Source organism: Hoplias malabaricus, chromosome 15, assembly GCF_029633855.1.
Source record: "Hoplias malabaricus isolate fHopMal1 chromosome 15, fHopMal1.hap1, whole genome shotgun sequence".
NCBI lineage: Eukaryota > Metazoa > Chordata > Actinopteri > Characiformes > Erythrinidae > Hoplias > Hoplias malabaricus.
In genome coordinates this window covers 36509919-36537884 of record NC_089814.1, presented here as the reverse complement: position 1 = coordinate 36537884, position 27966 = coordinate 36509919, and the positions used below count along the sequence as shown (strand labels likewise).

The 27966-nt window shown below is 42.6% G+C and overlaps 3 protein-coding genes across 3 annotated transcripts; 1 reads left to right on the top strand and 2 right to left on the bottom strand.

Moving 5' to 3' along the window:
* Window positions 1-11408: 11408 nt before the first annotated feature.
* On the bottom strand, window positions 11409-15741 carry brcc3 (BRCA1/BRCA2-containing complex, subunit 3). Its single transcript, XM_066646595.1, has 8 exons — window positions 15495-15741; window positions 14943-15062; window positions 13305-13392; window positions 12967-13055; window positions 12759-12814; window positions 12397-12528; window positions 11798-11841; window positions 11409-11557 (listed from the first exon to the last, which is right to left on the bottom strand). Exons 1-8 carry the CDS (start codon window positions 15597-15599, stop codon window positions 11409-11411), a joined length of 783 nt encoding a protein of 260 aa, XP_066502692.1. The 5' UTR covers window positions 15600-15741.
* cmc4 (C-x(9)-C motif containing 4 homolog (S. cerevisiae)) lies at window positions 15126-17659 on the top strand. The gene is made up of 3 exons (XM_066646596.1): window positions 15126-15235; window positions 17257-17314; window positions 17413-17659. Exons 2-3 carry the CDS (start codon window positions 17257-17259, stop codon window positions 17559-17561), a joined length of 207 nt encoding a protein of 68 aa, XP_066502693.1. The 5' UTR covers window positions 15126-15235; the 3' UTR covers window positions 17562-17659.
* A 4435-nt stretch (window positions 17660-22094) lies between these two features.
* On the bottom strand, window positions 22095-27599 carry fundc2 (fun14 domain containing 2). The gene is made up of 5 exons (XM_066646475.1): window positions 27508-27599; window positions 25015-25156; window positions 24174-24249; window positions 23949-24077; window positions 22095-22654 (listed from the first exon to the last, which is right to left on the bottom strand). The coding sequence occupies exons 1-5, from the start codon at window positions 27527-27529 to the stop codon at window positions 22577-22579; spliced, it is 447 nt and encodes a 148-aa protein (XP_066502572.1). The 5' UTR covers window positions 27530-27599; the 3' UTR covers window positions 22095-22576.
* Window positions 27600-27966: the final 367 nt, after the last annotated feature.

Genomic DNA, 27966 nt, shown 5'->3' with positions numbered 1-27966 from the left:
GCAAAGAATAATGTGGCCCATGTGAAAGCATACATAAACACACAGATAACTTGGTCTAAACAGGCAGGAGATATTTACGGGTTTAATCAAAGAACATGCTCTATACAATTCACCATTTGCTGGTCAGTCTGCATGATATAAATACCTTTGGTATTGTTATGCAGCCTATAGTTCAGGAAATGGGGAAACAAATGAAGAGTTCTCGACCTGAAATGCTCAGGCGTTCTCTCTCTCTCTCTATGTTGCTGGCTGAGCTATAGTCATGAAAAGGCATCTGGAGGTGTTTGGACAATGGAGAGAACTCTGAATGTTGAAAAGCATGAAAACGGATGACAATGTTACTCTTTTCCTGCTTCATAGGTGACTTATTCACACTGACTTATTTATGACTGACAGATCACTTAAAATGGAACTGATTCTATATACGTGAGAGCGCTAACTGCATGAACAGAGTAAAAGTGCTAAAAAACCAAACAGCTCGAGTTACAAATTAGTTTCTGTGGTAATTCAAACACTGAATAATAATAAATAATATTAATACGTTCAATGTATACAGTGCCTTTCACAAACCTAAGGACGTTTTACATATTAAAAAAAATGTATAAATAATAATAATAATAATAATAATAATAATAAAGAGGGGGGGTATGGTGAATCCAAAGAAAAATGGAAAGTTTTAAGCAAAGATTTGGAGGATAACATGGAGGTACAGTTACAAAGAAAGGGTGGTAGAGAATAAAAACTTACAGACAATCTACACTTCAGCCACGTACAAACAATGTCATCTTGTTTTTTTTCTCCAAATCTATCATTCCTCCTTAAAAGATACAGAGTTTGTGAACAGAAAAAAATGAGAGCGGGAGTAGTTCCCCAGCACCGTTGAGCCGAGCATTGCACATCTTTATGCAATAGGGGGCAGATGACCTTGCCCTGGACAATCGGTCAGAGGGGCTTCAGTGCTGTGCTGCCATCACTCATCCCACCGTTCATTGCAATAGATTTTTGCATTCACTCCAACACACACACCCCCATCTCACCCACCCAAGCACACAAGCCGCCTGCGCCTGGATCTGCCACATTCATCTTTTCTCATATTCACACCCGCTGTGATTTGCAACAGCAGCAGATGTTATTAAATGAATCTGAGTGTATAAGAAAAAAGATGTGGGGGGTGTATGTGTGTGTGTGCCGACACCACCGGTGATTGCCTGGAGTTAGCGGCGAAGCCGTTCCAATGCTCACGCGGAATGAGAACTCCTCTTTGTAATGGAGCGAATAAATCTCTGCGAGAAATCAAAGGCATAAATACTGCGGAGAAGCGCGGAGGGGCTGGAGCGGCAGGACGCCGCCGGCCTGTGATGGAGAGAGTGACTTGAGGAAATCTGCAAAGGGTAGATGTTTCCAAAAGATGCATTTAAATAACAATTCCTGTGTTGAGGGGCGATATTGTAAGAGCACCGTTTGTAAAAAAAATAAATAAATAAATAAATAAAATAAAAAAAAAAGAAAGAAAGAAAAAAAAAACAGAAATGCGATCAAACTTGTGCATGGTGCTATAAATCAAGTCCTCCAGCGCTGAACTCGCTAGCAGTCGAGCTGTGTTCAGAGAGACACCTCTGAGAATACACAACGAGTTTGCAGCCCATTACAACTATGAGAAATGTCCACTTTATACATACGTCGCAGACATATGAAGGTCGAGCGCCCACAGTGACCTCATGCTCAGGCTTTGTTTCTCTGGACAGGACTGTTGGCTTGGTGTGGAGTTCACAGTTCACTTTTCTCTTTCTTCTCCAGTGTCCAGGTAGTTGTTGCCTTTTTTATTTCCACAAAGGGTATTTAGAAGAAGGACAGTCGTGTGTGTTTGTGTGTGTGTATGTGTGTGTGTGTCCACATGAAGGTGTCTGAGCCTAAATTTCTTCCTGTCTATTTCCGAGGTGGTAATTAAACACTGTCACCCTCTGGGACGTCATTGTTCATCATGTCGTCATGGCCTTTGCCAGAAATATATTCAGAGAGCAAACCCTTGGCCCCAGTGCTTTTCATCTCTTTCACACACACACACACACACACACATCTATACACACAAATCAGGCTCACCACTTCAAACCCAGGCTCACGCTGTTCCTAAGTTTGTGGTAAAAACAAGCAGTAATTTGAGTAACTCCATAAATTGTGTGATTACAATGTTCTGTAACAACAAAGAAATTTAGAGCAGACTTGATAAATGTCTCTGGGAGAACCTTAATTATGCATGGTGCATTTAAAACTTATAAATCATCTACATGGATTATCCGTGTCTGTTTGTGTACAGTCCATATTTGTGGAACAGTTCAGACATTAATTAAAACGCAGTTTAAAAAGATTAATCTTTTCTGTGACAATTCTCAAATATTTATCTTTTTAACTGACAAAAGCATGAAGAAAAGATTTCTAATGTTTTAATTCATTCATTCATTGTCTGTAACCCTTATCCAGTTCAGGGTTGCGGTGGGTCCGGACCCTACCTGGAATCACTGGGGGCAAGGGTGGAACAAACCCTGGAGGGGGCGCCAGTCCTTCACAGGGCGACACACACTCACACAAACACTCACACATTCACACCTACACCCAAAGGAAACCCACACAGACACAGGGAGAACACACCACACTCCTCACAGACCATCACCTGGAGGAAACCCACACAGACACAGGGAGAACACACCACACTCCTCACAGACCTTCACCCGGAGGAAACCCACGCAGACACAGGGAGAACACAACACACTCCTCAAAGACAGTCACCCGGAGGAAACCCACGCAGACACAGGGAGAACACACCACACTCCTCACAGACAGTCACCCAGAGCGGGACTCGAACCCACAACCTCCAGGTCCCTGGGGTGTTTAGACATTTAGACAGTTTAAAAACAGCATTTCCACAGCCCAACATTGCATACTTTGATAAATATAGCCCCATGGGCTCAAGAGTACTTCGGAAACTGCTGTCACTTAACACAGTCCACCACTACATCAAGATATCCAGCCTGGAACTCTTTTACACAAGGAGAAATCCATACATCAATTTTATGCAGAAATGCTGCCAAGTTCTCTGGGCCTGAGCTATTCTAAGGTGGCCTGAAAGACAGTGGAAATGTGTGGTGTAGTGAGTCCACATTTCAACTTCTCTGGGAAAACGGATTTTGAGTTCTGTATCCAGGCACCATCCACTTATCGGCAATAGGTGCAAAAGCAAGCTTGTGTCATGGTATGGAGGTGATGGGGGTGCATTAGTGCCTGACAGGCCCGACTCCAGTTCATATCTGTCTGCTATGGTGCAACATGAAGTGGAGAATCAGACTGTTGAGCAACTGATATATCAGACAAGAATGGCTTAAATTCCCACTTGCAAAACGGCAGCATTAAGTATCCTCTATTCCCAAATGATTAAACAGTGTCATTAAAAGGAAAGGTGATGTAACACAGAGGCAACCCACATCTGTCCCACGTTTTTGTGGGAGTTTTGCAGGCATCAAATTCTATACCTGTTTCTAAACCTGTTTCTGCTTGTTTTTAGAGTTTATCTAATAAAACCAGCTAGGGTTTGTTCAATCAGGGATAGACCTTTAAACCGCCTTAGGCTCATATGAGATATCACTACTCAACACATCACTGCATCAACTTGAACCTGATTGTGTTGCTGTGTAGTGGCATCAGTGTTACATCATGTGTAACAAAGATGTTGGCAATGTTTGTTTTCATGTGATGTGTGGCTATTACATAGACTTCCATTCATTATGTGGAGACTTACCCTTACCATATCCTTAAATATTACGACCTGTACCTTAACCCTAACCTTAACCCCAACACACCCCACAGTGTTAGTGTAAACAGGTTTTGGTCACAATGTGACATATTCCTGGTATACACACACACACACACACATATATATATATGAGAGAGAGAGAGAGAGAGAGAGGGTTGCACTTTCCACTTAGTTCCCCTTCGCACTCAATAAAAGGTGCCCTGTGCCAGGGGCAATAAACAGTAAGCTGAGGTGCTGGAAAGAGGTTTCTCATCCCTCCCTTTCACTTCTCTCACTCTCTCTCTCTCTCTCTCTCTCTCTCTCCATAAGCCTGGGAGCATGGCCCTCACAATATTAACCTGTCTGCTCGCTCACATTCATAGGCTGTAAGTGTGTGAGTGTGAGTGAGCGAGAGAGAGATGGCATAGGACATTCTGTTACTGTAGCATTCCAGGATGATACAAAACAGCCAAAACTTTTATTGCCCATCATTCAGCGCCCCATGAAAAGGTAGCCTCTGCTTGTAGAGGGCATTTGTCTGTCTGGAGCTTACAGCAGAGACTGTTCAGTGTCCCCTTACTTCAAGGGTACAGTACTTCTACAGTGACTGACTTGGACTGTGGGTCTTTTATCTATTTTTTATCCAGTAACTACACCTCCAAGAGCTTTAATCAAGGAGCACTGTGTCCACACTAACCATCACTATGCAAACTGACCCTGTGAAAGAATATAGGTTGGATTTGGAATAGATAATTTGCTAATGGTTTTATCTGCTGTGTGTTGATGATTTTATACTGGAATCATCATGTCCGAAAATAAATGCTGTTATTACGTTAACTAGGTCCTTTCTAACAAGACACAGGAATGAGAAAATGTCCTAGAGGTAGGATTGGAGTCCTTTCTGTTGCTATTGTACAGATATGTACTGCCCCCTTGTGTCACAAACTGAAAACACAAATATCGTTCAGTTATCATATCAATTTACTTGTTTGGAAACTGTTGACTGAGTTTAGATAAATGACAAAAAATGCATTATATATTTAAATTCAGTCTTGCTTTAAACTGGTGTTTGCTTTAATTTCATTTAACAATCACCATGCATCTCTTTGTCTGCTTTCTACAAACACAGATTGTAGTCCTCTGTAGTTTCTCTACATTCTCCATATGGGTTTAGGTGCTAGCAAAGTACAGTTGAAAGGCAAGTTTACTGAATAAAGTTGACTTAGTATATGCCACATTAACACAGGTGGGATATAAATATATGTCAGTGTCTGCATCATTGCATCATCTCAAGTTTTCAGGGAAAATCTAAACCAGTGCTAATACTGCTGGCGTAGCCCTTATAGTTGCGAGTCACCAAACAGGGGCTTGTGAAGGTGAATAACCTTGACTTGTGTGATGGAGAAGACAGTGTGAATTACACAGTGTAGCCATGGCAGCAATATGGGCCGTGCTCAGCACTTTGCCGTGATCAACCTGTCACCTACGCCTCCTTTCCCAAGAAAAATGGCCCTCTTCCTCCTACTGCCTAGAGAATGTATTACTTCAGTACAGATGCTTTTTATGCAGGCCGTGCCATGCACTGAGCAATACCTGGATTAAAACCTTGGAAAGATATACATTCTCTTGGCAACTCACATGCCCCATACTATACATACTGTATTTTTGGTGAAATATGAAGGTAAAGACGTGAACACGCACATGTGGCTAATTGTAACAGTGACAGAGGTCTTTTTTAATGAAATGATGACTACAGGGAAGCAACTATATGGGAACTGCCTGCCAGTGTTGAAGCTGATGCATCACTCGTCTTAAAACATAAACTGAACCTTCACAATTAGCCATTGAGAGGAATATAAATTGAAATATCCTCAGAGCGCTGGTTCCTACAGTAGGGCTTTACACAGCAGAGCACTGTGGATTACTTTGTTTACATCTTACCTTCTTATTTATGCAGTAGTATGAAAAACCTGCTGGGGTTCAATGCCAGGTTCTGCAATGTGGACAGCTGCAAAAAAAAAAAAATGAATTAATTAAAAAAATTAAAGCCTGAATATCCCAGACATAGGCAAAAAAAATGTCAAATTCTCTGGGAACTGACTGATTAAATAAATAAAAAATAATGATTATTGTCCGTGGCAGCTGCAGGACCGTAAAAACAACCTGTTCAAACATTTCTGTCAAACCAAATGAAATGATTCAACGGCCTACCTCCCTACATTATCACCTGCCCATGTAGAGTGCAAATGTACTCATGCAGTATTTCACACCACTCTGCACACACACACACACACTGCAGAAAGCTAGCTAGATTGTTGCCCAAGAACGATACAGGGGTTGGACAGTGAAAGTGAAACACCTGGTTTTAGACCACAATAATTTATTAGTACGGTGTAGGGCCTCCTTTTGCGGCCGATACAGCGTCAGTTGGTCTTGGGAATGACATACACAAGTCCTGCACAGTGGTCAGAGGGATTTGAAGCCATTCTTCTTGCAGGACAGTGGCCAGGTCTCTACGTGATGCTGGTGAAGGAAAACGTTTCCTGACTCGCTCCTCCAAAACACTCCAAAGTGGCTCAATAATATTTAGATCTGGTGACTGTGCAGGCCATGGGAGATGTTCAACTTCACTTTCATGTTCATCAAACCAGTCTTTCACCAGTCTCGCTGTGTGTATTGGTGCGTTGTCGTCCTGATACACGGCACCGCCTTCAGGACACAGTGTTTGAACCATTGGATGCACATGGTCTTACTGGTGCAGTGTGGAGTTAATGAAGATTGTCCACCAGGCTGCTCCAATTTAGCCCTGAAACCTCCCACACTACAATGACAGGGGTTTCACTTTCACTGTCCAACCCCTGTACATGCACTGCTAAACAAAGAAAGATAACAAACACTACACATTGCACTCCTCTCTCCTATGCACTCTTGTGGACTCCTCCAGCTGTATTCAGGCATTGTGTTTTCCTGTGTTTGGGGGAGTGGCTTGGGAAAAAAAGCTGAAAATAATGTGACATTTATTGGATGTAACTTATTTATTCTTAAAAACACTTTCCCATGTGAATAAATTGTTTTATTTTGCATTTGTAATGCAGTGCATCCTGCTGTAAAAAACAAAACAAAACATAATATTAAAAAATGTCTGGTCCTTGTGGTTCTGTGAAGAAAAGCTCTTTAGTGTATTTCCAAAGAGCTGATATAGCAATGTAAATTGTCCCAACATGTTTTACATGCAAACTGTGACTGATGTTGGATACATTTTTGGTTTTCATTGGGACCTGTCTTACTAAAAACACGTGTTCCTCATTTTTAGCCATTAGCAAAACACATTGATAGATATGCTATGATGCTAGTTGTGTTATATTTATTTATGTAAAGTTTAAATAGTTTTAAGCTTTGCTCAATCTTCTCTGGATCAAATTTCCTCAGTTAACTTGGGGACAGAGCGAAGTGCCGCAAATCATGTGATACTTTGTCCTAAATATGTGAGTAAACACATTAAAAATCCATCTTTTCTGTGTCACCATTGTCCATCACTGAGACAGCTTCTGAAACAGCGGCTGGCAACAGCTAAAACTGCCTAGCGTCTCCGCTAATGTTTACTCATTTTCACAGTGACACACTTTACTCACAAATGGAGGTCAGAAGTGTTTGCTAAATAAGCTGGCTTTACATTCTGACATATTTAGGCACAGTGAATCATTCAGTGGTGGTTTTTTTTATCATTTTGAAAAGCATCTGAGCTCAGGAGAAAGAGGAGCTTTAATCCGCTCTGTGACAGGATTGGAGTAGAGATGTCTCACAGCTCAGAGTGACTAAGCAAAATCCCCCAAAACCGTTGGAGAACTGACACAAAATGCACTCGTATTTTCATAAATTAGTCCACTGTGTTGTGCTGCACAAGAGCTTTGACTATTTAACATCAACAGTGAATGGGCTTTAGCGGCTTTGTGCACTTCTGTATAAGCTAAAGTTATTTAGTAATAAGCCCATTCAATTTTTTGTTGACACACAGTGGACTAGAATATAAAATTATGTCTGCATTTTGTGTCAGTTAATTTTTTTTAAATAATTTCACCATAACGTGACTATTTATACTGTTATAATATAATTATTTTTCCAAAATAATGTCTCAATTTATTTCACTATTAATTATTATTACTTTATGTTTTTACTTTTAAAGTGGACGTATTTCAGATTTTTTTTTACCAGCATTCATTTCCAAAATAAAACACTTCAAGTGTTCAGATTTTCTGTGCAATATCACTGCTATAAGTCCTCTGTCAATCAGAAAGAATTACAGATGTTTAATCAATCACATTGTTACTGCTGCTCCTGTCTTTATATTCATTGGTGGAGAAGAGTGTTGTGAATACTCACACATCTCCAGCCTGTGTCAGCAACAGCCTCAGGATATGAGTTACGGAAGTAACAAACATGAACCGACAAAAATGGGTTGTTAATTGAAGTTCAATTAAAACTGCAATGCAAACTGCATTCATTTATTTATAGATATATATTAAGCAGTCAGATCCCATAATATCTTCATGTTCAAATGAAAGTATTGTAGTGTTCTGGGGCTGAGAGGGGAAACACACCTTACACTTATTCAACTTAAACCTTAAAAAAGTCAGAGAGAAAGGACAGGGGTCACAGGGCACTGCCACAGTACAAACCAAGATTAGAAAGGTTAATATATGGTTAAACATACCTTAAAAACCTTCTTCCATTCTCCTCCGTATAGCTGAAGATTCACTTGGATAACGATGACCCCCACCTCCTCTGACGACGGTGATTTGAAATAAAAAGCATAGTCATGTTATGGTGAAATGTAGAGCTTAACTCACATTCATTTTTTTGCAGCAGGTTCATCTTCAAACAGCTCAAGGCACCTCATGGATCTGACTTCTAACTCACTCACTCACATACTCACTCACTCTTAGGATTTGCACCACAAGGGGGCACTATTTCAGGGTTATTTCACAACAAATTGTTTTATATCAAAAATTTTTAAATATGGAATAAGTCTCATTTGGGGCCTGTTTTAAGTGCCGTTATCATCATCAATGGTATTCCAGCTTGTGCAGTATTGTTTTTTATTTAATGTAATTACAGTGGCGAGATGAGTAATACATTTAAGGCTGCTCCTTCTTACACAGGCAACAGACAATGTTTAATTTCAGCAGTTTATTGAACATTTTTATTTAAAATTTTTTGGTACATTCACATTTTTACAGTTTACAGACAACAAAAGAAAGAATAAAGAGAACCAAAACAGCACTTTAAACCCTGCCCTTAGATAACCATGAGGGGGTGGTGAAGAAATTGTGTAAAAGATGCGTTTCTGACACATTTAGCAACTTTAGTTACATTTAATATTTTCTGCTGTTCGTGATTTCCAGGGGGTGCTGTAGGGACAGGGGTCCAGCACCAGGGAGTCAAACCCAGGTCAACTCCGCGGAGACAAGCCTTTTCCCTTCTCTAATACGCCGCTCAATCAGGTCAAATCAGTCAAGTCGTAGTTGGTAAACTGTGCTGACAGTCGGATACTGTTTACTCTGACACACTAACCCAACCCTGCTCTTTCCCAGTCTAAGAAATAGATCAAACAAAGACGTTTATTAAATGACTTGTCCGTTCATAGTCCTGTCAGAGCAGAAATCAAAGTGCTCACATGTTTAACTCTACCTTCAATAGTCTGGTCTATAGTAGAGTAGCCAAAATCCCAAATTCAAACCTGTCCTGTAAGACAAGGGGCGAGAGGTGTTCTTATTGGAGAATCCTCATTTTTGGGCTTATGTTATCTGACTAACAAAGAAATCCTGCTCTGTGGAGTACTCATATTTTAATCGGGCTAAGCCTAGTATAAATAATCCCTATCTGTGCTGTTAACGTGATCATCCCTTAGTGGGCTGACTTTCAACTCCCTAATGTGAAAGTAGCGCACTACACAGGTTGTGACTCTAAAATTTAAAGCTCTAATTAGGTGTAGAAACGGGGTCCACACAGTGTAGTGCACCCAGGAGTGCATGTTTGTTGAAGTTTCCCAACACTGATTCTTGCACAGCTAAGGGTTCTAGGACCAGGATTGAGAACTGATGTTCTAGCGATACAATGCTAACACGCAGTGTCCCGCAGCTCCAAGGTCCTAGAGGTTGTGGGTTCGAGTCCCGCTCCAGGTGACTGTCTGTGAGGAGTGTGGTGTGTTCTCTCTGTGTCTGCGTGGGTTTCCTCCGGGTGACTGTCTGTGAGGAGTGTGGTGTGTTCTCCCTGTGTCTGCATGGGTTTCCTCTGGGTGACTGTCTGTGAGGAGTGTGGTGTGTTTTCCCTGTGTCTGCGTGGGTTTTCTCTGGGTGACTGTCTGTGAGGAGTGTGGTGTGTTCTCCCTGTGTCTGCGTGGGTTTTCTCTGGGTGACTGTCTGTGAGGAGTGTGGTGTGTTCTCCCTGTGTCTGCGTGGGTTTTCTCTGGGTGACTGTCTGTGAGGAGTGTGGTGTGTTCTCCCTGTGTCTGCGTGGGTTTCCTCCGGGTGACTGTCTGTGAGGAGTGTGGTGTGTTCTCCCTGTGTCTGCGTGGGTTTCCTCCGGGTGACTGTCTGTGAGGAGTGTGGTGTGTTCTCCCTGTGTCTGCGTGGGTTTTCTCTGGGTGACTGTCTGTGAGGAGTGTGGTGTGTTCTCCCTGTGTCTGCGTGGGTTTTCTCTGGGTGACTGTCTGTGAGGAGTGTGGTGTGTTCTCCCTGTGTCTGCGTGGGTTTCCTCCGGGTGACTGTCTGTGAGGAGTGTGGTGTGTTCTCCCTGTGTCTGCGTGGGTTTCCTCCAGGTGACTGTCTGTGAGGAGCGTGGTGTGTTCTCCCTGTGTTTGCGTCGGTTTCCACTGGGTGCTCTGGTTTCCTCCCACACTCCAAAAACACACATTGGTAGGTGCATTGGAGACTAAAGTGTCCGTAGGTGTGAGTGTGTGAGTGACTGTGTGAGTGTGTGTCGCCCTGTGAAGGACTGGTGCCCCCTCCAGGGTGCACCCAGTTATTCCGGGTAGACTCCGAACCCACCACGCCCTGAACTGGAATGAAGCTTTGGATTCCCGGCAGTAAGCGTGCCATGCTGTACTGTGTTGATTGTTGGAAAAACCCACTGGAGGACCTCAGTCACACTGCTGTTTCTCAAAGGCTTCTTCTGTTGCAAAACCGAACAGAACACGTGTAACATCATGTAACCCCTCCACTCTAATCCTAAACACAGCCTGTCGTCTGAAAGTGGGTAGAAACACGATGTCAGTGACATGGCACCAGAGCAGAGTCCAAAAATAGCTACTGTAATAGGTGCAGACAAAAGTCAAATAATACAAACAAAACCTAGGAGCAGTCGTGAAGAGTTGAGAGAGTCACGGTTCATATCAGGATCATCAACCTAATGATCAAACAACCCAGAGGTAAAAAAGAGCAGTTACAGACATTGTCTGTCATTCCTCCACCCCCTCCCCATTCTCTTCACATCCCCTAACCAGTTATTTCTGATCTGAGAATGGCAATACGGCAGAAAGGCCACTGTTCTCAGTGCGGCAGCAATTTTAGAAGCAAAAGAAGCACAGACCACAGTAAGTAAAAGATACATTCTTCTTCCTTAATCTTCATAATGAAGCCAGCTCTTGTGTGAGTCTCTCCTTCTCTTTCTGTAGCTCCACGATGCTCTGTTTGTTCTGTTCAAGACGATCCTCCAGCCACTGTAACAGTGGACCGCTCACCGCAGACATCTGGCTGCACAGGTTTTTAGTGAAGACTGAGAAATAGGAACAGAGAGAGAGAACTTATTATTTAATCTCCACACTATCCATCAGTTCATCAAAATAAAATCATAATATTTGCTCCAAGTTAAGCACTTGATCTTAATATTTCCGTACACTCTCTAACATGAAGTCAAACATTAGACAGAAACATTAAACAATCCTGTGGCTATTGTTTTACAACAAATATTTAATTCAACTATATTTTTAATTGCACAATATGTAAAGCACTGTACCTGATCCGTTGTGTATCTTTGTGATTGGGTCCAGATGTGTTAAACTACCAAGGAAAAAGACAAGAGAGGTTTGTTAAATTCTCCTGCTAGGCATTTAATCAAAACTGACATTCAGAACTTCTAACTGGGGCAGCACGGTGGTACAGGTGTGTTCCAGGTGTGTTCTCCCTGTGTCTGCATGGGTTTCCTCCGGGTGACTGTCTGTGAGGAGTGTGGTGTGTTCTCCCTGTGTCTGCGTGGGTTTCCTCCGGGTGACTGTGAGGAGTGTGGTGTGTTCTCTCTGTGTCTGTGTGGGTTTCCTCCATGTGCTCCGGTTTCCTCCCATGCTCTAAAAACACACGTTGGTAGACAGAGAGAACACACCATACTCCTCACACACTGACCCTGCGAACCAAGAAGCCCAAAATCCTGAAGCTGTGAGGCAGCAAGTTTACCTGTAGTGTCCCCATTCCCCCACCTCAAATTCAATCAGAGCGCTTTGAAATCCCTCTATGAGGCAGTTTATTCTCCATAGAGAGGGTCCGCACATGGGGGGGGGGGCATGTTTTAAAGAGATCTAGTACAGAATATCCAATAACATCTAGACCAAGAACCTGCACCTGTGAATCCTTCTGTAGGTATCCTGCTCTTCCTGACACAGGATTCTCGGGAGTTCAACAGCAGACTCCAGACACACTTTGCCGATGGCCTCATGTGGAACCACGTGGATTGGGATCTCAATTCTCTCATACCTTAATATAAAAGGGGACAGAATTATTTTGTTTTTAATGATGACGCCCACCTCATGAATATTAATGTGAAGGACCTGACGATGTTTGAAACACATGAAATACAATGTGACTGCTCAGAAAACACTGCACTTGGTCTAAAGATCATTAAGAAACATTACTGATTACAGCAGTGTTCCACTTAAAAACATTAAGGTAAAATAATGCCCCCCGTCCCTGTGTTTGTTACTTACTCTGAGCCTTTCTGGGCTTGGACTGACTGGAAACAAGTGTACAGAACTCTGCCCGTCTGGAAGACAAAGCATATCAGTAAAATCAGCGCACAAATACGTACTTCCTACGTGCTCAGATACACATATTATTATTCTTATTAATATTAGAGATGCATCATCCATTACCATTTTGTAACATTTAGAGTAGACATCCATACACGCCACTTACCTTGGTGTTTTTATCTTCAATGAAGCAAGAAAAGATGAGACCAACGAAACCCTGGTCCATCATCTGGTACATGGCTTGAGTTCTCACATCTGCTCAGAGTAAATACAGATTTGTAACTGGTTAAAGGTTTGTAGCACTTTGTAGTTCTACAATTACAGACTGCAGTTCACATGTTGCTCTCCCCCTCTTCCCCCCTGTGGATCATTCTCAGCGCTGCAGTGACACTGACGTGGTGGTGGTGTGTTAGTGTGTGTTGTGCTGGTGTAGAGTGGATCAGACACAGCAGTGCTGCTGGAGTTTTTAATAAGTTTTTATTAAGTCCAAGTTAAGAGACTAACCAACGTGTGATGGCCACACAGTGATGTGCGGATGAGAGTGATACCATCCAACCACCCTCACAGGACGTCCAGTCATTTCAGCCAATCTGTGCTTCACGTTAAGGAACACACTGAGAGCATTCTGTTAGAAAAACGTAAATATTCAAACTTATCCTGAACACAATTTGTGTTACAGAGGTGCATTACAGACCCCAATTTGTGCAGTGTCTGTTCACTGGAGTAAAGGATAGAAAATAAAACAGCCATGTTCACTTTAACTGTGTCCAAAGGTTTCTTTTTTAAATAAAACAATTTGACATCAGATCACTGCCACAAAGCACATATCAGTAGAAGACTATGTAAGATTTGGTCATTTTGCTCCTGGGCTCCCCCTAGTGTTGCATAATGGCATTCACTTTTACAGCACTCTCCTGAAATCAAGGGGTGAAGTGGGTGGTTTCCTACCCTCCTCCTCCAAAAGTTACATAATCCTGTTTCTGCAGTGCTCAGCCCTGAGCAGCAACAACAAAGGCTCCATTCTCTCGATTACAGCTCAGAGAAACATCACCGTGATTTTGAAGCTGTGATTTTAAATAAAAAACACTACCTAGTGTTCCTTTAACATAAAACAGTCTTCTCATAAAAAAGCATTTCCACCAGATTGGGGCGCTGTGGTGCAGTCACTGCCTTGCTTTGTTGACAGCAGAGGAACTTCATTCTTTGGAGGGGTGTTTACAATCCAGAGCTAATCACAGTGTTCCAATGCCTAGTCTCTAACACCTTCTCAGAAGAACAGAGCAAAAGGGGACAAACACAGTTCCTACCTTTGATTTCAGAAATATTAGGTCAGGTTCATGTTTCTACATTGTGTCCATTCTCTGAGCTCCTCTGACCACACGGGAGCACTTTGTAGTTCTACAGTTACACACTGTAGTCCATCTGTTGCGCTGCATACCTTTTATTCTTCAGCGCTCAGGACCCCTACAGAGCAGGTGTGATGTGGTGGTGGATCATTCTCAGCTGCAGTGACACTGACGTGGTGGTGGTGTGTTAGTGTGTGTTGTGCTGGTGTAGAGTGGATCAGACACAGCAGTGCTGCTGGAGTTTTTAAACCCCTCAGTGTCTGGACTGAGAACAGTCCACCGACCAAAAACATCCAGCCGACAGTGTCCTGTGTCACTGATGAAGGACTAGAGGCCGAGCGACACACACTGTGCAGCGACAGATGAGCTACTGTCTCTGACTCTACATCTACAAGGTGGACCAACGAGGGAGGAGTGTCTCACAGAGTGGACAGAGAGTGGACACAGGGTTTAAAAACTCCAGCAGCACTGCTGTGTCTGATCCACTCTACACCAGCACAACACACACTAACACACCACCACCACGTCAGTGTCACTGCAGCGCTGAGAATGATCCACCACCACATCACACCTGCTCTGTGGGGGTCCTGAGCATATAGTAAATAAATAAGTATATAGAGCAACAGATGGATTCCAATCTGCAAATACAAAGGGCTCCTGTGGACAGTGGAGCTGAGAGAGGGGACAGTGAGTGTAAAAACAGGTTGGTCATAATATCATGACTGATTTGTATATTAGATGGGTGTGTTGGGTGGGATGGTGTTAAGGGGCAGTAAAGGGTGTAATATAAGGATATCTCGGCTTCAGTGGAGGCGGCTGAGAGCTGCTCTGGAGAAATCTCCACCCTATCTTTCCTCTTGTCTGACCTGCGAAGGATAATGACGGAGTTAATGTGGACGATACGGTTCGTGTCCACCTGTGGAGAGAGAGAGAGAGAGAGAGAGAGAGAGAGAGAGAGAGAGAGAGAGAGAGAGAGAGAGAGAGAGAGAGAGAACAGGGATTAGCGGTCATTTGGAGGCTGAATAAGAAAGAACTAACGCTTAATTTATCCGCTTTCACCGCTGGTGAAGCTCAGACACAAAATTGCGGGTGAGTCTCAAATGAATCCTTACTGGCCACAAATCAAGTGCACTACGTAGGGAGTGACATAGAAAATGCACAATACCACTGATAAACACACACCTGAGATACAGAAATATGTTTATAAATCCGTTTTGAAAATACAGAGCACTGTTTAGCTGCAGAAGCCTAATTTGTCCTAACTCCTGTAGTGCACTATGCAGGGAGCATGGGGCCAATTGAGACGTACCCCAAACCAGTTGAAGCGGTATCTGAAAGAAGCGCCTACCTCTCCAATACACAGCCCCATAACCTCCTCTTTTTCTGTGCTCAGAGCGTGATTCATACACACCAGAAACGCGTCCGATTCCAGGTGAACCGCGCTCACCGCCATCGTTAAAGAGTAACTTCACCGCGTCAGAAATAACCGGGTTTTTAACGGGTGCTTATCGGTGGGCGCCAGTTCCGCATCAGCGTTGTGTTTGTGTGTCACTTCAAAACCGCTCCGGCCGACACCGCGCAGGTCAACGATAAATGACCCGTTCGAAAGCAGCGTCCACCCACGGCGCATTTTCTGTCCATTTATTCAACCTGGGTTTATAAAAAGCGTTTCAGTGTACAGAGAATCGTTCATTCATTTTCTGTAAACGGTTCGTCTTGTTCAGGGTCGCGGTGGGTCTAGAGCCTACCTCGTTTAAGTTCATTAATTATTATTATTATTATTATACAAAAATAAACGAACGTTGTGAATAAATGCAAAATAGTTCATGCATCCTAATGTATATATATTTAATGCCAATTAAATTTAAATTTACATTAAAATGTTAATTTGATTATTTAAATTTATTCATATATAGATTTATTGATATTGATAAAATTATCTCCAAAAACAAGCGAGTAAATCTCATCTTCAGCTGAAATATATGTTTTATTTTTTGGTCGGAAGAGAATAAGGTGTGCACTGGGCCAGAGCCAGTTTAAGAGAAAGATTGATCACTCATTTCTTTTCTTTGATCAAAAATACCAATGGTAAACAACAGATGGCGCCAAAGAGAGAAAGAGGCCTCCATGAAAGAGGGGGAGTGGGGTCTTAAATCGAAATATTAAAAACGTGTTTAGCCATTACTGCGACCACTCCTTTAAATATAGACATTATAAGGCTGATAAATTATTCACTAAATTAAAAAAAAAAAAAAAATTCTACAGTAAATTGATTTGTGTAAAACGCTGTGGTTAATGCTACTGAGCGCTGATTGGCTGGTGAGCTGATTCTCATTGGCTGAGTAAAGTTCACGTTAATATACCAAAGACCCTATATCTGGAATTGAAAAGGGTTAATAAATATAATAACGTCGTTCAGGAAGATCTCATGTTCTACAAAAAACGACTAAACCTTTACAAACTATGAGTTTAACTCAAAAGCTCCATAGGAGTCCCCTCATTATTAACTCTCTCATGAGCCCCCCCTAGCGTCTGATAATTGAGATACACATTACTTAGCGGCAGTTCTTCTCAATAGTAGTGATGAGCGACTCTTGGTTTTCTGGAATCGACTCCAACTCCCAACCGCTGAAGACAGAGTCAATGGAATCGATTCCTAAACTCCATTTAATTTTGACGAAAGTTGAATGAATCTTTTCCGTTTTGAGCAGGACGACACCACAGTCAGGATTAAACCGTTTTAATTCAGATGGTACAAGTCATGGTGAAATATGATACAAATGTGTTAATAGAAACGGTACAAGGTGAGCTAAAGATTGGACCGATTGGAGTCGATTCCAAACCTTTCGACTCTCAGAATCATTGACCAAGCCTCGGTTCCCAACTTTCAGTGGCTTTGAAGCCAAAGAATCGACTCTTCGAGAGTCGGCTCTTTGATTTCAGCTTGTTTACGTTTGCTTGGCTAGTCAGGGCCTACCGTGATGATAGTTAGTTAAATAAGTGCGATGTAAACACCGTCTGTGCGCTGAATTAAGTGACTTAATGAGTTAACACACTTTTAAATCCCCATTTTGGACTATTCAGCGACTTTTTGGTATTTTTATGAACAGATGTCACAAAAAGATCCCTGTCAGAAGCAAGCCTGTGCCATACAGAAATGTCTGCAAGGTAAGGCTGCTGTCCACTGATTATATTACAGAACACAGTCGTTGCCCTGGGCTGAATAACCTATATCTGTCTCTGTATTTATCTCCTGATCATAACAGCCAACAAATACACTGAAAGCCGCTGTGAGGAGGTGATCCGGGCCATGAGAAGATGCTGCGAGACTCACAGTGGTGTGGACTCTGTGTGCTGCTCTGGATTTTCCAAAGAACACAAAACCCCAGAGGGAAAAAACAGGAGCCTTTTATGATAACTATAATAATACCTCCATGTTTTCAACTGCCCCATTAGGGCACCTGAGGCTACTGATCTCAACAGTGTCCTGCAGTGTGGATTAAAGAAGGAAAGTCAAGCAAAAGAATCTTCTACTTGTCTGTTTCTGAGATAACACACACACACACACACTCACTGTGCTTATGACCCACTGTACACACTCGGCTTGTCTAACCCCCACTAGAACAGGATGAAGATGAGGTTTTCTGTCGGAGCTTAAAGTCAGAAGAGTTATAAACCCCTCAGACTTCCCAGAGGAGCTGAATGTGTTACGGCAGGGAAAGGGGTAAAACTACATATTGATATCCTTAATTTCCATAAATAAATAAATATAACATGTGCTGTAACACCTGCAAACGCCATGTTCTTCTCAGTGCAGGTGTTGTTCTGTAGGAGGATCATCCTGGAGCGCCTGTGACGTGCTGACGGCTGATGTATGAGATGGTGTGGCACAAAGAGCGCTGAAGAGTTCAAATAGCTCAGCGTCACTCTTGAGCTTTGAATAGACCACCGGACAAAAATACCCTGCCGACAGTGTCCTGTCATCAGAAATAGATCAGGGGTGGAGAACTCCAGTCCTGGGGGGGGAGCTTGGATTCCAGCAGCATGGTGCTTTCCCCACACAAACACAGCTGCTTAATTCCAGGGTTTAGTAAGTGAGTTTGAGTAGGAAAAATCTCCAAGCCCATCCTTCTACTGCAGCATCCGCTTCAGCGTCACTGGACTGGACACTAATTCAGTATCAGTGTGTGTCATAATACAAAATGTTTCTAGAACAAATATCGCTTTAATACACAATTTACAGCGTCTATCACTGACGGCCGTTACAAAGTGTTGCTGTCAGGTCATTGCCCTCAGTTTTAAATATAGTTCAAATATATTAATTTAAACAAAGGCAATAATTATTTTTAGGCGCTGCTATGTTTGTGGTTTGTTCTTCGCAGTGTTTCAGTGGCTGTTAATCTCAACATCCGAATTATATCGTATTGACCAAATTAAAGACAGATATTGTGATATGTTGTGGCCGTATCGTCCAGCCCTATATTCACGTTAGAGGCTGAGCAGTGCTCTGGCCATTTGTTTGCAGAACATTAATGTTGGATGGTTAGTTCTGGATCATTAACACCACTCTAACTCACCCCAAATTACTGGATTGTGCTCCATCACGCCACAGAACGTAGTTCCACTCCTCCTCAGCCCAATGCTGAGTAAGTGGAGGCAGCTGAAAGTAGATGAAATCACTCACCAGGAGAGTCCATTATCATTTGAACATGCCGTGTATATATTCAGAGTAAACTAGACAAGTGGAGTAGACACTAGACTCCTGAGAGTGGCCAGGAAGTGTAGAGGGGGATAATTGGAACCTGTCATCATCCTACAGTCAAATGTTGAGTAATGCTTGCTGCTTATTGACGCAGAATCCAAAAGCACACAAAGCCAAAACGTTATTTTAATTTATCTTTCATTATCACTGTATACCCTCTACAGTGAACTACATCAGTCACAAACTACACTGTACAAACACAGCTCCTCACTCCCTCTACAGTGAACTACATCAGTCATAAACTACACTGTACACACACAGCTCCTCGCTCCCTCTACAGTGAACTACATCAGTCACAAACTACACTGTACACACACAGCTCCTCGCTCCCTCTACAGTGAACTACATCAGTCATAAACTACACTGTACACACACAGCTCCTCCCTCCCTCTACAGTGAACTACATCAGTCATAAACTACACTGTACACACACAGCTCCTCCCTCCCTCTACAGTGAACTACATCAGTCACAAACTACACTGTACACACACAGCTCCTCTCTCCCTCTACAGTGAACTACATCAGTCATAAACTACACTGTACACACACAGCTCCTCCCTCCCTCTACAGTGAACTACATCAGTCACAAACTACACTGTACACACACAGCTCCTCACTCCCTCTACAGTGAACTACATCAGTCACAAACTACACTGTACACACACAGCTCCTCGCTCCCTCTACAGTGAACTACATCAGTCACAAACTACACTGTACACACACAGCTCCTCTCTCCCTCTACAGTGAACTACATCAGTCATAAACTACACTGTACACACACAGCTCCTCGCTCCCTCTACAGTGAACTACATCAGTCATAAACTACACTGTACACACACAGCTCCTCGCTCCCTCTACAGTGAACTACATCAGTCATAAACTACACTGTACACACACAGCTCCTCGCTCCCTCTACAGTGAACTACATCAGTCATAAACTACACTGTACACACACAGCTCCTCGCTCCCTCTACAGTGAACTACATCAGTCAAAAACTACACTGTACACACACAGCTCCTCGCTCCCTCTACAGTGAACTACATCAGTCAAAAACTACCACTGTACACACACAGCTCCTCACTCCCTCTACAGTGAACTACATCAGTCACAAACTACACTGTACACACACAGCTCCTCGCTCCCTCTACAGTGAACTACATCAGTCAAAAACTACACTGTACACACACAGCTCCTCGCTCCCTCTACAGTGAACTACATCAGTCAAAAACTACCACTGTACACACACAGCTCCTCACTCCCTCTACAGTGAACTACATCAGTCACAAACTACACTGTACACACACAGCTCCTCGCTCCCTCTACAGTGAACTACATCAGTCACAAACTACACTGTACACACACAGCTCCTCACTCCCTCTACAGTGAACTACATCAGTCACAAACTACACTGTACACACACAGCTCCTCGCTCCCTCTACAGTGAACTACATCAGTCACAAACTACACTGTACACACACAGCTCCTCACTCCCTCTACAGTGAACTACATCAGTCATAAACTACACTGTACACACACAGCTCCTCGCTCCCTCTACAGTGAACTACATCAGTCAAAAACTACACTGTACACACACAGCTCCTCGCTCCCTCTACAGTGAACTACATCAGTCAAAAACTACACTGTACACACACAGCTCCTCGCTCCCTCTACAGTGAACTACATCAGTCAAAAACTACCACTGTACACACACAGCTCCTCACTCCCTCTACAGTGAACTACATCAGTCACAAACTACACTGTACACACACAGCTCCTCGCTCCCTCTACAGTGAACTACATCAGTCATAAACTACACTGTACACACACAGCTCCTCGCTCCCTCTACAGTGAACTACATCAGTCATAAACTACACTGTACAAACACAGCTCCTCACTCCCTCTACAGTGAACTACATCAGTCACAAACTACACTGTACACACACAGCTCCTCGCTTCCTCTACAGTGAACTACATCAGTCATAAACTACACTGTACACACACAGCTCCTCGCTCCCTCTACAGTGAACTTCCTCAGTCAAAAACTACACTGTACGCACACAGCTCCTCGCTCCCTCTACAGTGAACTACATCAGTCACAAACTACACTGTACACACACAGCTCCTCTCTCCCTCTACAGTGAACTACATCAGTCACAAACTACACTGTACACACACAGCTCCTCGCTCCCTCTACAGTGAACTACATCAGTCACAAACTACACTGTACACACACAGCTCCTAACTCCCTCTACAGTGAACTACACCAGTCACAAACTACACTGTACACACACAGCTCCTCACTCCCTCTACAGTGAACTACATCAGTCATAAACTACACTGTACACACACAGCTCCTCACTCCCTCTACAGTGAACTACATCAGTCATAAACTACACTGTACGCACACAGCTCCTCGCTCCCTCTACAGTGAACTACATCAGTCACAAACTACACTGTACACACACAGCTCCTCTCTCCCTCTACAGTGAACTACATCAGTCACAAACTACACTGTACACACACAGCTCCTCGCTCCCTCTACAGTGAACTACATCAGTCACAAACTACACTGTACACACACAGCTCCTCACTCCCTCTACAGTGAACTACACCAGTCACAAACTACACTGTACACACACAGCTCCTCGCTCCCTCTACAGTGAACTACATCAGTCACAAACTACACTGTACACACACAGCTCCTAACTCCCTCTACAGTGAACTACACCAGTCACAAACTACACTGTACACACACAGCTCCTCACTCCCTCTACAGTGAACTACATCAGTCATAAACTACACTGTACACACACAGCTCCTCACTCCCTCTACAGTGAACTACATCAGTCATAAACTACACTGTACACACACAGCTCCTCGCTCCCTCTACAGTGAACTACATCAGTCACAAACTACACTGTACACACACAGACAGCACTAGAGTTCAGATTCACACAGATGAATAAATAGATATGGTGTGTGTTAGAAATATATACTGCACTGTTAATATCTATATTCAGTCGTTTCAGGACGTGTGTAGTGCACTACAGAGGGAGGATGGAGTGATTTGGGATGAGACCAGTTTTTCTTAAGTCTCATGGTGTTTTGATGTCCCGTTTAAGCTTTAAATGCTGGTCTTGACCTAATGCAACCTAAGCAAGTCAGCTACCAACACAACAGCTGATTTATTTTCAATTTTGACATTTATTTTATGAAAATACAACTTTTGGATGGCATTTTAATTCAGACCCACTCTTAGAGAAACTAGTGAGTTCCATAATTTGCTCAACCTTGGCATGAAGGGAATATTTTCAGGTGATATGAGTTTTAAAGCGTGCCGTACGTATACTGTACATCTCTAGATATACACACTTCAGAGTATTTATCAGTTATTCATGCCACAAAATATTCCAAAATAGTTCAAATAATGTGTAACAAAACCAAAGGTAACTAATGTACATGCTAAAAAAACCACTAAATAACCTCTGCACAAATATTTAAGCATAGACATGGAACAGCTACAGTATATAAATAAACCCTTAGTGCAACGAGTATTCAGCTCAAGCTGCAGCTCAAGCCACTTAAACGCCAAAACCTGTTACATGCGGTAAGCTGACATCCTTAAATTCTATATTGAGAATACACAGTAAAATGAAGGAGAGGTTTCTTATGAAGCCAGGCCCAGCAGGAATCCTCCAGCAAAGCCCCCTGTGAGGACCATGTTTTTCTTCACAAATGTCTGCACCTTTGTGAAAGAAAGAAAGATGAGGTGATGGTTAAAACCAGTTTAAAAAAAAAAAGTAGTTCATACAGACAACACCAAACTCGCCCTTCACACAGAGCCTTTATTTACCCACAGCTTTAGCTGCTTTAGTGTTGAGAACACAGTCCAGGAGTGGAGCTGTTACACAGGTTTGTTCTTTCTTAGTTAACACTACTAACTTACTTTCATTTTTTGATTGTGCTACCAAAAATTACGCCATGTATTAAAGCAACAATAGGTAACATTTTTACCTCAAAATTTCAGCTTCAAAACAATTTTGATGCTTCCCTGAAATGAGAACAGAGCCTCTGTTGTTGCTACTTCGGGGTCAGCACCTTGGAAGCTGCACTATGTGAATTTTGGAGGCAGGCAGGAAACACGCCGCCCCTCCCCTTTGATTTCAGGACAGTGCTGAAATGAATTACACTTCGCCACTGCAGGGGGAGCCAAGGAGCTAAAATGCCAAATCTTATCTACTTTTACGTTAAGCATTAATTAATAATTCATAGCAACAACAACTAATTCAGTTAACACCATTCAGAATTTGAGAAACAAAAAATTAACACACTGCAAACAACTGGGAGTACCAGTTAGATGCTAGCTATTACAGGCATCTGGATCTAGATTCAGCCGTTTGTATCCTCCTCCAAGTGTGTTGCGCTCTCCAATGACATGTTAGCAGCAGTTCAAAAAGAGGGTGGTTGGGTTCACCCACTGAGCTTGACAGCACTGAATAACATGGGGAGACGTGGCTACTAGGTGACACACGTTGGTAGGTGGATTGGCAACTCAAAAGTGTCTGTAGGTGTGAGTGAATGTGTGAGTGTGCGTCGCCCTGCAAAGGACTGGCGCCCCCTCCAGGGTGTGTCCCTCATTGCGCCCAGTGAACTAGATAAGCGCTTACAGACAATGAATGAACGTATAGTTGCAGTTTTGACATCTGTAGAGTCTCCTAAGGTACAGCAGAAGCTGTGAAGCCATGGAGCTCTAGTGGTTGGTTTAATGTTGTAACCGAAACTGCAAGTACAGCTCAAAGCATTTAATCACCAACTCATCTAAAATGTGACTTTAACCCTCAGACTGTTCTAGATGCATACTTTTTTCTTCTTTGTTTGATGTCGGCATTTACAACTGGTTTGAGCTTAGTGCAGATGCTGCACCTCATTACTGGCGTCACAGTTTGGTGACTTTCCAAAAACAAAACTTTGTTGATTCACAGACTTTTACTAGTTATCCCCTGGAAGAGAATGCACTACGTTAATTATTGTCATCATACCTCCTGCACTTTTGTCCTCACTTCTTTCGGTGGCCTGTCAGTATTTAGTTTCAGTTGCTTCTTGGCCTTGTTCACGTCCTGTTCCACCCTCTTCCAGTCGACTTTAATGTAGCCGGTGTGATTAGCAATCTAAAATGGCAAAATAAGAGAGATCATATCTCTTATAAACTTTCGCACTAGCTTTGAGGTTGGATAATGATTTTCTGGTCAAATGTACAGAATTACCTGGAGCAGAAAGAAGCCACCACCCACTGCTGACGCGGCCAGTTTGCCAACCTTCTGAAACAAATACCCTGCACACCTGAAACACCAACACGAGACGTGACAAATGTTACACTTTATTACTCTTGTTATAAAGCCTAACTATGTTGTTATGTATGTTTTATGTGCAATTTATTACACACAGAACAAGGCAAAAATCAGAGACCACCCGGTCCATTTGTAAAGTTAGTAAAACAGCAGAAAATATATATTCATCAAATGATTTGTTTAGTTTTTGTTCTTTTCCAGAGACTTGCTTTTGTTTTTTCAAAGAAAACTACTGCGATATTATTTTCCACACGTCCGAAGTTCAATAGAAGTCAGTTCTATTTTCTAGAATTATGTAGAGCCGACATCATTTTTGGGTTCCTGAAAACTACACGTCCTTTCAGACCCATACTGTTGAGCTGTCCCCTAACAGTAAAAGGACAGACAAATCCTCAAAATCATTTTTGCAAGAACGGTGCTACTCTTTTTATAAAGATGAAATATTGCACTGTTTATCTGATGACAAATGTCTGATGTGTGAATGTTAGAGTGTAGCCAAATTATGGCCACCTTCGTGAACAGCTTTTGTTCACAGACACAGATGTAGCATGGGTTTAGCAGTAACTTGGCTTTCAAGGTTGGATGGATGGACAGATGGATGGATGAATGGATGGATGGATGAGGTGGCAGTAGTGTGTAAATTAGTGAACAAATGAAATACTGAGATTATGCACAGTGCCAATAGTGTTTGTGTAAATTACTGTTAACGTTTTCAGATTGTTTAAATAATTTAACCAGTTCAGATATTCTGACTCACCAGCCAGTCACTCCACCGATAGCGAGCTGTGTTGCTACCGAATACTTTTCAGCAGCTGGCCCAGAGTTGTTGCCAAACACTTTATTCCACCATCTCTGTTTCTTGACATGTTCTGCCAAGTCCATCACAAAGGCTTCACCATCTGAAGGATTAAAGAAATGAATGCTGATTTCAGCCTCAGTTCAGACTGAAATGTGGGCCAGGCCTATGTTAAGCTATGTTTACTGATTAACGTATTTAAACTAGCTTATAGCCATGACTCACCAGTGAAAGGTTTCTTTAAAATGACACTGACATGCACTTAAAGCCCAGACGAGCACTGAGACCCAAGGTTACATAATCAAAAGCCTCTTTCCCATAATGTTAAAAATAAAAAAACAACACAGAAACTAAGAAAATGTCAAAAATACACGTTAGCATGTGATAATGATTTAATTTCCACTCTCGTTTACAGGATGAACATCATGCACTTTCACAGAACTAATGGTCAATTTGGGTTCATCTCTTGGAAGTGACCTTGGCTGCAGTAGCCTTTGGACAAAGGCCACTACTTCTACCAACACACAACCAAAATAGCATTAGTGAAGCCGCCTAAAGAATGTCGGGATCGGTTTCCATCGGACGGATTTGCAATTAAAACCCTCACAGGAGCTCAAATCAGATCAGTGTAGGGCTCCATAGCCATGCTGATCACCGGCCCAAACCAAAGAACCAAAGGGTGTGCCCGTTGTCCTGATAACTGGGTGTAAGTCATACTTTCTCCCCCCTCAGCAACCACATTTTACACTCGATCAACGTTGCATGACAAACTTGGCTCCTATCGAGGCTTTGACAGCTACTGTCCCCCTTAACATGCAAATGTAAATACAAGTGCCTATCTGTGGCTCTGCCCTAATCTACTCAAACAAGGCCAAAGCTAGCCTTCCATTTGAATTCTCCCGTCCGCCTTAAGTAGTGCAGCATTTCCACTCTAGACGAGGTAAATTACCTCAGGGAAGAGGTAGAGAAGCCAGTGTGTCTCTGCTGCAACATTTAAAAGACTCCTCCAGTGAATATCCAGCTTTTAAGCAGTCAGAAACACAACTTTGTAAGCGCAGTTTTCCAAAGACAGTGTGAATCAGACAAATTCAGACACCAGGGGTTTCTTATGTCAGAGAGTTTAAGGTGGGTTGCGGCTTTCAAGCTGCAGGTGAGTGGTGACGTGGGACAAGTGAAGACATGGAGAGAAGTTTCATTTTCATTTTTCTATGCGTACCGAATGGAGGTGAAGATTATATCTTAACCAATTTTTAAAGAGTTATTATGGGGTGTTTTTAGGGGAGAGATACTTAGAGGATGTAGTAGGCAAAATTTACCTATAGAAACCATGATTTTATTTCACACTACTATTTGAACCTTTACCAAAACTAGATACAAAAATGTATTGTAGACATTGAGACGCCTGGTTCCTATCTCCACCACTGTAAAGTCATTTGTGTGAGTGTTGGTTACAGAATTGAGGGTTGTTTTTATTTATTTATTATTATTATTATTCCCCCCATATATATTTGGCTATAAAAAATTGTATTGCGCAGATATTATGAGATCCCCTTTAAGGTGGAACGGAAAATGTGAATAAGGAGCTGGGCTAATGGGAGGCTAACGTGGTTAGCATACCTCTTCTCCACACCCTGAGGGGAGGAAAAGTAAACAGGGCTCAAAGAGACATTTTCATTCACACAGAACGGGTCTCACGTGTAAGTTAAGCACAAAAGAGTGGAAACAGTGAAAATGCAGATTATGCAGAAAGTGCTTTGGCCTCGAAGCCCAACTAAGAAAAGAACGAGGCTGTGTCTCAAATGCATTTACGCTACGTAATAGCACCCAGAACTCAAATACTACATTATATATCCACTAGAAAGCCATTTATAGACAGACAGAAACTTCACAAGTCTGCCTTAAGTTACTAGTGCTCTACAGAGGCATAAATACATTAGATTCACGACCACTGAAGTGTACTAGCTATGTAGGGAGAATGGAGATATTGGGACTCGCTCAATATATAATTTCCAGTTTTAATTCAATTTCGTTAACTTTATGCTGCAGTTAGTCATTTAGCATTTAAGTGACTTCCCATTTATATCTTTAAACATCTGACAACATTTATGAACCCCCAGAAGTTAGAAGGCAGTCTTCCAGGGACGTTTTGGGGCAATGTTTTTGACATTTAACATCAGTGAACCCAAACATAAGAGCCAGGTTGTGGTCTACTTCCTGTGCCCTCGGCTTGTAGCGGACGGTAACGCCGGGTTCGGTAAAGTCCGTTAACGCTCGTCTAACCTTAGTCCGAGTTACTACGACTCTGAAGGACAGACAGAACTGAACGCCTACTTTTAAACACATATCAAGCTTTATCTATTCAAAGAGGAGGCGTTTATTTCATACACAAATGCACATTTAGACCGGTGGCATCTCTTATTAATAGAGCTCTCTGCAAAACCCGTGAACCCTTACCGTTCTTTATCTTCTCAGCCATTTTTCTCAGTGTTTCCCACTCGGACTGCGATCCCGAACACAGCCTCAAGGACACGTGACTCAGAACTCTCTCTGTCTGTGTGTGTGTGTGTGTGTGTGTGTGTGTGTGTGTGTTGTTATTCATCACGTTGTGAGGACCACGTACATATCATTTCCCCATGACGTAAATCATTACATTGAAGTGTAAGATGTGTTGGGGTTATGGCTAGGTTTATGGTTAAGGTAGTAGTAGTTTGGGGGGCACGGTGGTGCTGCAGGTGGTCCCGCTGTTACACAGTTCCAGGGTCCTGGAGGTTGGGGGTTCCCGCTCCAGGTGACAATCTGTGAGGAGTGTGGTGTGTTCTCCCCATGTGTTTCCTCCCACGGTCCAAAAACACAGGTTTGTAGGTGGATTGGCGACTCAAAAGTGTGAGTGTGTATCGCCCTGTGCAGGACTGG